Below are 13,005 nucleotides of genomic sequence, written 5' to 3'. Positions count from 1 at the left end.
GAGGTCTGTACCCCTGAAATATCCTGTTACTGTAGACTAGAGGTCTGTACCCCCTGAAATATCCTGTTACTGTAGACTAGAGGTCTGCACCCCCTGAAATATCCTGTTACTGTAGACTAGAGGTCTGTACCCTGAAATATCCTGTTACTGTAGACTAGAGGTCTGCCCCCTGAAATATCCTGTTACTGTAGACTAGAGGTCTGTACCCCTGAAATATCCTGTTACTGTAGACTAGAGGTCTGCCCCCTGAAATATCCTGTTACTGTAGACTAGAGGTCTGCCCCCCCTGAAATATCCTGTTACTGTAGACTAGAGGTCTGTACCCCTGAAATATCCTGTTACTGTAGACTAGAGGTCTGTACCCCTGAAATATCCTGTTACTGGAGACTAGAGGTCTGTCCCCTGAAATATCCTGTTACTGTAGACTAGAGGTCTGCCCCCCCTGAAATATCCTGTTACTGTAGACTAGAGGTCTGTACCCCTGAAATATCCTGTTACTGTAGACTAGAGGTCTGCACCCCTGAAATATCCTGTTACTGTAGACTAGAGGTCTGTACCCCTGAAATATCCTGTTACTGTAGACTAGAGGTCTGTACCCCTGAAATATCCTGTTACTGTAGACTAGAGGTCTGTACCCCTGAAATATCCTGTTACTGTAGACTAGAGGTCTGTACCCCTGAAATATCCTGTTACTGTAGACTAGAGGTCTGTACCCCTGAAATATCCTGTTACTGTAGACTAGAGGTCTGTACCCCTGAAATATCCTGTTACTGTAGACTAGAGGTCTGTACCCCTGAAATATCCTGTTACTGTAGACTAGAGGTCTGTACCCCTGAAATATCCTGTTACTGGAGACTAGAGGTCTGTACCCCTGAAATATCCTGTTACTGGAGACTAGAGGTCTGTACCCCCTGAAATATCCTGTTACTGTAGACTAGAGGTCTGTACCCCTGAAATATCCTGTTACTGGAGACTAGAGGTCTGTACCCCTGAAATATCCTGTTACTGTAGACTAGAGGTCTGTACCCCTGAAATATCCTGTTACTGTAGACTAGAGGTCTGTACCCTGAAATATCCTGTTACTGTAGACTAGAGGTCTGTACCCCTGAAATATCCTGTTACTGTAGACTAGAGGTCTGTACCCCTGAAATATCCTGTTACTGGAGACTAGAGGTCTGTACCCTGAAATATCCTGTTACTGGAGACTAGAGGTCTGTACCCTGAAATATCCTGTTACTGTAGACTAGAGGTCTGTACCCCTGAAATATCCTGTTACTGGAGACTAGAGGTCTGTACCCCTGAAATATCCTGTTACTGTAGACTAGAGGTCTGCCCCCCCTGAAATATCCTGTTACTGGAGACTAGAGGTCTGCCCCCCCTGAAATATCCTGTTACTGTAGACTAGAGGTCTGTACCCCTGAAATATCCTGTTACTGTAGACTAGAGGTCTGTACCCCTGAAATATCCTGTTACTGTAGACTAGAGGTCTGCCCCCTGAAATATCCTGTTACTGTAGACTAGAGGTCTGTACCCCTGAAATATCCTGTTACTGGAGACTAGAGGTCTGTACCCCTGAAATATCCTGTTACTGGAGACTAGAGGTCTGCACCCCTGAAATATCCTGTTACTGTAGACTAGAGGTCTGTACCCCCTGAAATATCCTGTTACTGGAGACTAGAGGTCTGTACCCCTGAAATATCCTGTTACTGTAGACTAGAGGTCTGCCCCCTGAAATATCCTGTTACTGTAGACTAGAGGTCTGCCCCCTGAAATATCCTGTTACTGTAGACTAGAGGTCTGTACCCCTGAAATATCCTGTTACTGTAGACTAGAGGTCTGTACCCCTGAAATATCCTGTTACTGTAGACTAGAGGTCTGTACCCCTGAAATATCCTGTTACTGGAGACTAGAGGTCTGCCCCCCCTGAAATATCCTGTTACTGTAGACTAGAGGAACCAGAGGTTCTGACTGACCCAGCTACTGGAAGCTAGCTGTGTTGTCATCTTCTGTCTGTTTGTTTAGCGGAGAACTTTAACTCCTGGAATAGTTCAAGCTTTATCTCTTCCTGTCGTGGGATTGGAACTTTTGCAGCTGACCTTGTTACAGATAAGATACACACACAGAGTGACCCATTAGGGGTTGTTTTAAGTGACCAGTTGGTTGGGGTGTAGAGCTACCTATGAGCTTTATGTGGTCCTGTTCATCCAACAGCAGGTTTTCAATCTTCAGGTCCCTGTGAGACAGACACATAGAGGTCAACACAACACAGAACACCAGGGTTTACATATCACCAGGGTTACCATATCACCAGGGTTTCCATATCACCAGGGTTTCCATATCACCAGGGTTTCCATATCACCAGGGTTTCCATATCACCAGGGTTTCCATATCACCAGGGTTTCCATATCACCAGTGTTTACATATCACCAGGCTTTCCATATCACCAGGGTTTCCATATCACCAGGGTCCATATCACCAGGGTTTCCATATCACCAGGGTTTCCATATCACCAGGGTTTCCATATCACCAGGGTTTCCATATCACCAGGCTTTCCATATCACCAGGGTTTCCATATCACCAGGGTTTCCATATCACCAGGGTTTACATATCACCAGGGTTTCCATATCACCAGGGTCCATATCACCAGGGTTTCCATATCACCAGGGTTTCCATATCACCAGGGTTTACATATCACCAGGGTTTACATATCACCAGGGTTTACATATCACCAGGGTTTCCATATCACCAGGCTTTACATATCACCAGGGTTTCCATATCACCAGGGTTTCCATATCACCAGGGTTTCCATATTACCAGGGTTTCCATATCACCAGGGTTTACATATCACCAGGGTTTCCATATCACCAGGTTCCATATCACCAGGGTTTCCATATCACCAGGGTTTCCATATCACCAGGGTTTACATATCACCAGGGTTTACATATCACCAGGGTTTACATATCACCAGGGTTTCCATATCACCAGGCTTTACATATCACCAGGGTTTCCATATCACCAGGGTTTCCATATCACCAGGGTTTACATATCACCAGGGTTTACATATCACCAGGGTTTCCATATCACCAGGGTTTCCATATCACCAGGGTTTACATAGGACCTTATCAGCACAGTCACCACACACACACTGTGACCACCTGTCAATGTGTGTCGTGGCAGTTGATTCCAGTTGCTTCCAGTTGCTTCCAGTTGCTTCCAGTTGAATCCTATTGTCTCTTCTGACCCCCTAGTCTTATATTAATCTTGTTCAACTATGTATGTGTATGTGTGTGTGTGTGTGTGTGTGTGTGTGTGTGTTCAACTGTATCTACATAGACCATCTCTATATGTTGATGTGCCCATACTACTTTGATTCCCAAGCTAGCCAACAATCAACCTCAGATCTTCCCATATAGAGATTTCTGCTGAAGTTTTTTTTATTTATGAATGGAAAATGTGTTACATTTGTTCCCCCGATCTGAAATGGGCCACCAGTGTGTTGCACTTCACTCGGGCCAAATGTTATCAAAGTCTAAAGTACACTGCTCAAAAAAATAAAGGGAACACTTAAACAACACAATGTAACTCCAAGTCAATCACACTTCTGTGAAATCAAACTGTCCACTTAGGAAGCAACACTGATTGACAATACATTTCACATGCTGTTGTGCAAATGGAATAGACAACAGGTGGAAATTATAGGCAATTAGCAAGACACCCCCAATAAAGGACTGGTTTTGCAGGTGGTGATCACAGACCACTTCTCAGTTCCTATGCTTCCTGGCTGATGTTTTGGTCACTTTTGAATGCTGGCGGTGCTTTCACTCTAGTGGTAGCATGAGACGGAGTCTACAACCCACACAAGTGGCTCAGGTAGTGCAGCTCATCCAGGATGGCACATCAATGCGAGCTGTGGCAAGAAGGTTTGCTGTGTCTGTCAGCGTAGTGTCCAGAGCATGGAGGCGCTACCAGGAGACAGGCCAGTACATCAGGAGACGTGGAGGAGGCCGTAGGAGGGCAACAACCCAGCAGCAGGACTGCTACCTCCGCCTTTGTGCAAGGAGGAGCAGGAGGAACACTGCCAGAGCCCTACAAAATGACCTCCAGCAGGCCACAAATGTGCATGTGTCTGCTCAAACGGTCAGAAACAGACTCCATGAGGGTGGTATGAGCTTACAGCCCAACACCATGCAGGACGTTTGGCATTTGCCAGAGAACACCAAGATTGGCAAATTCGCCACTGGCGCCCTGTGCTCTTCACAGATGAAAGCAGGTTCACACTGGGCACATGTGACAGACGTGACAGAGTCTGGAGACGCCGTGGAGAACGTTCTGCTGCCTGCAACATCCTCCAGCATGACCGGTTTGGCGGTGGATCAGTCATGGTGTGGGGTGGCATTTCTTTGGGGGCCGCAAAGCCCTCCATGTGCTCGCCAGAGGTAGCCTGACTGCCATTAGGTACCGAGATGAGATCCTCAGACCCCTTGTGAGACCATATGCTGGTGCGGTTGGCCCTGGGTTCCTCCTAATGCAAGACAATGCTAGACCTCATGTGGCTGGAGTGTGTCAGCAGTTCCTGCAAGAGGAAGGCATTGATGCTATGGACTGGCCCGCCCGTTCCCCAGACCTGAATCCAATTGAGCACATCTGGGACATCATGTCTCGCTCCATCCACCAACGCCACGTTGCACCACAGACTGTCCAGGAGTTGGCGGATGCTTTAGTCCAGGACTGGGAGGAGATCCCTCAGGAGACCATCCGCCACCTCATCAGGAGCACGCCCAGGCGTTGTAGGGAGGTCATACAGGCACGTGGAGGCCAAACACACTACTGAGCCTCATTTTGACTTGTTTTAAGAACATTACATCAAAGTTGGATCAGCCTGTAGTGTGGTTTTCCACTTTAATTTTGAGGGTGACTCCAAATCCAGACCTCCATGGGTTGATAAATTTGATTTCCATTGATAATTTTTGTGTGAAAAGTATTTAATAAGATTATTTCATTCATTCAGATCTAGGATGTGTTATTTTAGTGTTGCCTTTATTTTTTTGAGCAGTGTATGAATAATATAGTCTTTATAACTCTGGCTTTCCTCACTATTAGAGTCAATAAGTAAATGGTCTAATTACAGATGGCATATGCTGATACTTTGCTGAAAATCTGTGTGTGTGTATGTGTGTGCGCGTGTCCGTATGTGTGTGTGTGTGTGTGTGTGTGTGTGTGTGTGTGTGTTCCATGTGTTTGTGTGCATCTATGTCTCTGTGTGTGTGTGTGTGCGTGTGCGTGTGCGTGTGTGTGTGAGTGCGCGCGTGTCCTTATGTGTGTGTGTGTGTGTGTGTGTGTGTGTCCATGTGTTTGTGTGCATCTATATCTCTCTGTGTGTGTGTGCGTGCGTGCGTGCGTGTCCTTATGTGTGTGTGTGTGTGTGTGTGTGTCCATGTGTTTGTGTGCATCTATGTCTCTCTCTGTGTGTGTGTGTGTGTGTGCATGCATGCGTGCGTGTGTCCTTATGTGTGTCCTTGTGTGTTTGTGTGCATCTATGTCTCTCTCTGTGTGTGTGTGTGTGTGTGTGTGTGTGTGTGTGTGTGTGTGTGTGCGCCCGTCCGAATGTGTGTGTGTCCATGTGTTTGTGTGCATCAATGTCTCTGTGTGTGTGTGTGTGTGTGTGTGTGCGCGTGCGTGCGTGTCATGTGTGTGTGTGTCCATGTGTTTGTGTGCATCTATGTCTCTCTGTGTGTGTGTGTGTGTGTGTGTGTGTGTGTGTGTGCGCGTGTCCGTGTCCGTGTGTGTGTGTGTGTGTGTGTGTGTGTGCGCGTGTCCGTGTGTGTGTGTGTGTGTGTGTGCGCGTGTCGGTGTCCGTGTGTGTTTGTGTGTGTGTGTGTGTGTGTGCGCGTGTCCGTGTGTGTGTGTGTGTGTGTGTGCGCGTGTCTGTGTCCGTGTGTGTGTGTGTGTGTGTGTGCGCGTGTCTGTGTCCGTGTGTGTGTGTGTGTGTGTGTGTGCGCGTGTCGGTGTCCGTGTGTGTGTGTGTGTGTGTGTGTGTGTGTGCGCGTGTCCGTGTGTGTGTGTGTGTGTGTGTGCGCGTGTCTGTGTCCGTGTGTGTGTGTGTGTGTGTGTGCGCGTGTCGGTGTCCGTGTGTGTTTGTGTGTGTGTGTGTGTGTGTGCGCGTGTCCGTGTGTGTGTGTGTGTGTGTGCGCGTGTCCGTGTCCGTGTGTGTTTGTGTGTGTGTGTGTGTGTGTGTGTGCGCGTGTCCGTGTCCGTGTGTGTTTGTGTGTGTGTGTGTGTGTGTGTGCACGTGTCCGTGTCCGTGTGTGTGTGTGTGTGTGTGTGCGCGTGTCCGTGTCCGTGTCCGTGTGTGTGTGTGTGTGTGTGTGTGTCTCCCCCTTACCTGTGCACCACTCCGGCCCTGTGTAGATGTTCCACAGCCATCACCAGCTGACGTACATATTTCTGCGTCTCTCTCTCGTCCAGCTTCTTCTTATCGTAGATCCGGTTCATCAGGTTTCCTCCAGGACACAACTCCATCACCAGGTAGTAACTGATGATGACAGATAGATGACAGGACACATCTCCATCACCAGGTAGTAACTGATGATGACAGATAGATGACAGGACACATCTCCATCACCAGGTAGTAACTGATGATGACAGATAGATGACAGGACACATCTCCATCACCAGGTAGTAACTGATGATGACAGATAGATGACAGGACACATCTCCATCACCAGGTAGTAACTGATGATGACAGATAGATGACAGGACACATCTCCATCACCAGGTAGTAACTGATGATGACAGATAGATGACAGGCCATACGGTCAGGTCCATCAGTATTTGGACGGTGACACAATTTGCATCATTTTGTCTCTGTACGCCGCCACAATGGATTTGAAAGGAAACAATCAAGATGTGCTTTAAGTGTAGACTTTCATCTTTAATTTAAGGGTTTTGTCAAAATGATTGTATGAACCGTGTAGGAATTACAACCATTTTACACATGGCCCCCCAATTTAGGGGCTCAAAAGTAATTGGACAAACTAAGATAATCATCAATTAAATTGTGAGTTTTAATAGTTTGTTGCAAATCCTTTGCAGTCAATGACTGCATGAAGTCTGGAACCCATAGGCATCACCAGATGCTGGGTTTCTTCCCTGGTGATGCTCTGCCTTTACTGCAGCTGTCTTCAGTTCCTGCTTGTTTTTGGGGTGTTTTGCCTTCAGTTTTGCCTTCAGCAAGTGAACTGCATGCTCAATTTGACTCAGGTCAGGTGATTGACTTGGCCATTGCAGAACATTCCACTTCTTTGCCTTAAAAAAGTATTGGGTTGCTTTCGCAGTATGCTTCGGGTCATTGTCCATCTGCACTGTGGTCCTCTGTAGCTCAGCTGGTAGAGCACGGCGCTTGTAACGCCAAGGTAGTGGGTTCGATCCCCGGGACCACCCATACACAAAAAAAAAAATATGTATGCACGCATGACTGTAAGTCACTTTGGATTAAAAGCGTCTGCTAAATGGCATATTATATTATAGTATTATAAGCGCCGTCCAATGAGTGTTGAAGCGTTTGGCTGAATCTGAGCAGATAATACAGCCCTTGACACTTCAGAATTCATCCTGCTGCTTTTGTCAGCAGTCACATCATCAATAAATACAAGGGAACCAGTTCCATTGGCAGCCATACATGCCCACGCCATAACACTACCTCCACCATGCTTCCCAGATGAGGTGGTATGCTTCGGATCATGAGCAGTTCCTTCCCTTCTCCATACTCTTCTCTTCCCATCATTCTGGTACAAGTTGATCTATGTCTCATCTGTCCATAGGATGTTGTTCCAGAACTGTACAGGCTTTTTTTAGATGTTTTTAAGCAAACTCTAATCTGGTCTTCCTGTTTTCGAAGGCTTACCAACGGTTTATATCTTGTGGTAAACCCTCTGTATTTACTCTGGTGAAGTCTTCTCTTGATTGTTGACTTTGACACAGATACGCCTACCTCCTGGAGGGTGTTCTTGATCTGGCCAACTGTTGTGAAGGGGTTTTTCTTCACCAGGGAAATAATTATTCTGTCATCCACCACAGTGGTTTTCCGTGGTCTTCTGGGCCTTTTGGTGTTCCTGAGCTCACCAGTGTGTTCTTTCTTTTTAAGAATGTACCAAATAGTTGACTTGGCCACAACTAATGTTTTTGCTTTCTCTCTGTTGGGTTTGTTTAGATTTTTCAGCCTAATGATGGCTTGCTTCACTGGCAGTGGCAGCTCTTTGGACTTCATATCGAGGGTTAACAGCAACAGATTCCAAATGCAAATGCCACACTTGAAATCAACTCTAGACCTTTTATCTGCTTCCTTGCAAATGAACTAAAGAAGGAATAACACATACCTGGCCATGGAACAGCTGAGCAGCCAATCACACACCTGGCCATGGAACAGCTGAGCAGCCAATCACACACCTGGTCATGGAACAGCTGAGCAGCAATTGTCCAATTACTTTTGGTCCCTTAAAAAGGGGGGGACCACATACAGTGCCTTGCAAAAGTATTCATCCCCCTTGGCGTTGTTCCTATTTTGTTGCATTACAACCTGTAATTTAAATGGATTTTTATTTGGATTTCATGTAAAGGACATACACAATATATAGTCCAAATTGGTGAAGTGAAATGAAAAAAATAACTTATTTAAAATGATTCTAAAATATAAATAACGGAAAAGTGGTGCATGCATATGTATTCACCCCCTTTGCTATGAAGCCCCTAAATAAGATCTGGTGCAACCAATTACCTTCAGAAGTCACATAATTAGTTAAATAAAGTCCACCTGTGTGCAATCTAAGTGTCACATGATCTGAGTATATATACACCTGTTCTGAAAGGTCCCAGAGTCTGAAACACCACTAAGCAAGGGGCACCACCAAGCAAGCGGCACCATGAAGACCAAGGAGCTCTCCAAACAGGTCAGGGACAAAGTTGTGGAGAAGTACAGATCAGGGTTGGGTTATAACAAAATATCAGAAACTGAACATCCCATGGAGCACCATTAAATCCATTATTAGAAAATGGAAAGAATATGGCACCACAACAAATCTGCCAAGACAGGGCCGCCCACCAATACTCACGGACCAGGCAAGGAGGGCATTAATCAGAGAGGCAACAAAGAGACCAAAGATAACCCTGAAAGAGCTGCAAAGCTCCACAGCGGAGATTGGACTATCTGTCCATAGGACCACTTTAAGCCGTACACTCCACAGAGCTGGGCTTTACAGAAGAGTGGCCAGAAAAAAGCCATTGCTTAAAGAAAACAATAAGCAAACACGTTTGGTGTTTGCCAAAAGGCATGTGTGAGACTCCCCAAACATATGGAAGAAGGTACTCTGGTCAGATGAGACAAAAATTGAGCTTTTTTGCCATCAAGGAAAATGCTATGTCTGGCTCAAACCCAACACCTCTCATCACCCCGAGAACACCATCCCCACAGTGAAGCATGGTGGTGGCAGCATCATGCTGTGGGGATGTTTTCCATCGGCAGGGACTGGGAAACTGGTCAGAATTGAAGGAATGATGGATGGTGCTAAATACAGAGAAATTCTTGAGGGAAACCTGTTTCAGTCTTCCAGAGATTTGAGACTGGGACGAAGGTTCACCTTCCAGCAGGACAAAGACCCTAAGCATACTGCTAAAGCAACACTCAAGTTGTTTAAGGGGAAACATTTAAATTTCTTGGAATGGCCTAGTCAAAGCCCAGACCTCAATCCAATTAAGAATCTGTGGGAACCCATCCAACTTGAAGGAGCTGGAGCAGTTTTGTCTTGAAGAATGGGCAAAAATAGTTATGAACGCTCAAGGTTTCTGTTTTTCTGTCTTATTTGTTTCACAAGAAAACATATTTTGCATCTTCAAAGTCGTAGGCATGTAGTGTAAATCAAATGATACAAACTCCCCCAAAAATCCATTTTAATTCCAGGTTGTAAGACAACAAAATAGGAAAAATGTAGTCTATAGTATAGTACCTGTTGTCAGTCTCCAGTATGTCCAGTAGTCTATAGTATAGTATAGTATAGTATAGTATAGTATAGTATAGTACCTGTTGTCAGTCTCCAGGATGTCCAGCAGCTGGGTGATGTTGGGGTGTCTGATCATCTGTTGGATGTGACCCTCTCTACGGAGGTTCTTAGTCACGTAAGAGTCCTTCTTAGCCTTCCTCTTATCTATCACCTTCACTGCAACCTGGGACAGGGAGGGGGGAACGGGTTGGGGGGTAAGGAGGTGAGGAGAAGAGAGAGAAAAAATACCAACATCAGTCTAGACTCTGTCTGATAGACACAGGACAGCCTGTCTCCATTCCCTCCTGTACTGTATATAGTAACCTGTCCTGGTCTGTCTCCATTCCCTCCTGTACTGTATATAGTAACCTCTACTGGTCTGTCTCCATTCCCTCCTGTATATAGTAACCTGTACTGGTCTGTCTCCATTCCCTCCTGTACTGTATATAGTAACCTGTACTGGTCTGTCTCCATACCCTCCTGTACTGTATATAGTAACCTGTACTGGTCTGTCTCCATTCCCTCCTGTACTGTATATAGTAACCTGTACTGGTCTGTCTCCATTCCCTCCTGTACTGTATATAGTAACCTGTACTGGTCTGTCTCCATCCCCTCCTGTACTGTATATAGTAACCTGTCCTGGTCTGTCTCCATTCCCTCCTGTACTGTATATAGTAACCTGTACTGGTCTGTCTCCATCCCCTCCTGTACTGTATATAGTAACCTGTATTGGTCTGTCTCCATCCCCTCCTGTACTGTATATAGTAACCTGTACTGGTCTGTCTTCATCCCCTCCTGTACTGTATATAGTAACCTGTACTGGTCTGTCTCCATACCCTCCTGTACTGTATATAGTAACCTGTACTGGTCTGTCTTCATCCCCTCCTGTACTGTATATAGTAACCTGTACTGGTCTGTCTCCATACCCTCCTGTACTGTATATAGTAACCTGTACTGGTCTGTCTCCATCCCCTCCTGTACTGTATATAGTAACCTGTCCTGGTCTGTCTCCATTCCCTCCTGTACTGTATATAGTAACCTGTCCTGGTCTGTCTCCATTCCCTCCTGTACTGTATATAGTAACCTGTACTGGTCTGTCTCCATACCCTCCTGTACTGTATATAGTAACCTGTACTGGTCTGTCTCCATCCCCTCCTGTACTGTATATAGTAAACTGTCCTGGTCTGTCTCCATGCCCTCCTGTACTATATATAGTAACCTGTACTGGTCTGTCTCCAGCCCCTCCTGTACTGTATATAGTAACCTGTACTGGTCTGTCTCCCTACCCTCCTGTACTGTATATAGTAACCTCTACTGGTCTGTCTCCATCCCTCCTGTACAGTATATAGTAACCTGTACTGGTCTGTCTCCATTCCCTCCTGTACTGTATATAGTAACCTGTCCTGGTCTGTCTCCAACCCCTCCTGTACTGTATATAGTAACCTGTACTGGTCTGTCTCCATTCCCTCCTGTACTGTATATAGTAACCTGTCCTGGTCTGTCTCCATTCCCTCCTGTACTGTATATAGTAACCTGTCCTGGTCTGTCTCCATCCCCTCCTGTACTGTATATAGTAACCTGTCCTGGTCTGTCTCCATTCCCTCCTGTACTGTATATAGTAACCTGTACTGGTCTGTCTCCATCCCCTCCTGTACTGTATATAGTAACCTGTCCTGGTCTGTCTCCATTCCCTCCTGTATATAGTAACCTGTCCTGGTCTGTCTCCATCCCCTCCTGTACTGTATATAGTAACCTGTCCTGGTCTGTCTCCATACCCTTCTGTACTGTATATAGTAACCTGTCCTGGTCTGTCTCCAAACCCTCCTGTACTGTATATAGTAACCTGTCCTGGTCTGTCTCCATGCCCTCCTGTACTGTATATAGTAACCTGTCCTGGTCTGTCTCCATTCCCTCCTGTATATAGTAACCTGTCCTGGTCTGTCTCCATCCCCTCCTGTATATAGTAACCTGTCCTGGTCTGTCTCCATTCCCTCCTGTATATAGTAACCTGTCCTGGTCTGTCTCCATTCCCTCCTGTACTGTATATAGTAACCTGTACTGGTCTGTCTCCATTCCCTCCTGTACTGTATATAGTAACCTGTACTGGTCTGTCTCCATACCCTCCTGTACTGTATATAGTAACCTGTACTGGTCTGTCTCCATGCCCTCCTGTACTATATATAGTAACCTGTACTGGTCTGTCTCCATCCCCTCCTGTACTGTATATAGTAACCTGTACTGGTCTGTCTCCATACCCTCCTGTACTGTATATAGTAACCTCTACTGGTCTGTCTCCATCCCTCCTGTACAGTATATAGTAACCTGTACTGGTCTGTCTCCATTCCCTCCTGTACTGTATATAGTAACCTGTCCTGGTCTGTCTCCAACCCCTCCTGTACTGTATATAGTAACCTGTACTGGTCTGTCTCCATTCCCTCCTGTACTGTATATAGTAACCTGTCCTGGTCTGTCTCCATTCCCTCCTGTACTGTATATAGTAACCTGTACTGGTCTGTCTCCATCCCCTCCTGTACTCTATATAGTAACCTGTCCTGGTCTGTCTCCATTCCCTCCTGTATATAGTAACCTGTCCTGGTCTGTCTCCAACCCCTCCTGTACTGTATATAGTAACCTGTCCTGGTCTGTCTCCATTCCCTCCTGTACTGTATATAGTAACCTGTACTGGTCTGTCTCCATACCCTCCTGTACTGTATATAGTAACCTGTACTGGTCTGTCTCCATTCCCTCCTGTACTGTATATAGTAACCTGTACTGGTCTGTCTCCATCCCCTCCTGTACTGTATATAGTAACCTGTACTGGTCTGTCTCCATTCCCTCCTGTACTGTATATAGTAACCTGTACTGGTCTGTCTCCATCCCCTCCTGTACTGTATATAGTTACCTTTCCTGGTCTGTCTCCATTCCCTCCTGTACTGTATATAGTAACCTGTACTGGTCTGTCTCCATCCCCTCC

At 46.0% G+C, this 13,005-nt stretch overlaps 1 protein-coding gene across 1 annotated transcript in view; it reads right to left on the bottom strand.

The window, feature by feature from the left end:
• The window catches only part of LOC121556274 (hormonally up-regulated neu tumor-associated kinase homolog A-like), a 73,528-nt gene that overhangs the window by 42,190 nt on the left and 18,333 nt on the right, over positions 1-13,005 (bottom strand). Inside the window, exons 2-4 of the mRNA XM_041870174.2 lie at positions 10,073-10,215; positions 6,383-6,532; positions 2,178-2,233 (exon numbers count right to left, since the gene is read on the bottom strand). Of these exons, the coding sequence (XP_041726108.1) occupies positions 2,178-2,233; positions 6,383-6,532; positions 10,073-10,215 (349 nt within the window). The remainder of the gene's footprint in view (positions 1-2,177; positions 2,234-6,382; positions 6,533-10,072; positions 10,216-13,005) is intronic.

Source organism: Coregonus clupeaformis, unplaced genomic scaffold (genome assembly GCF_020615455.1).
Source record: "Coregonus clupeaformis isolate EN_2021a unplaced genomic scaffold, ASM2061545v1 scaf0045, whole genome shotgun sequence".
NCBI lineage: Eukaryota > Metazoa > Chordata > Actinopteri > Salmoniformes > Salmonidae > Coregonus > Coregonus clupeaformis.
This window is presented reverse-complemented; position numbering and strand designations above follow the sequence as displayed.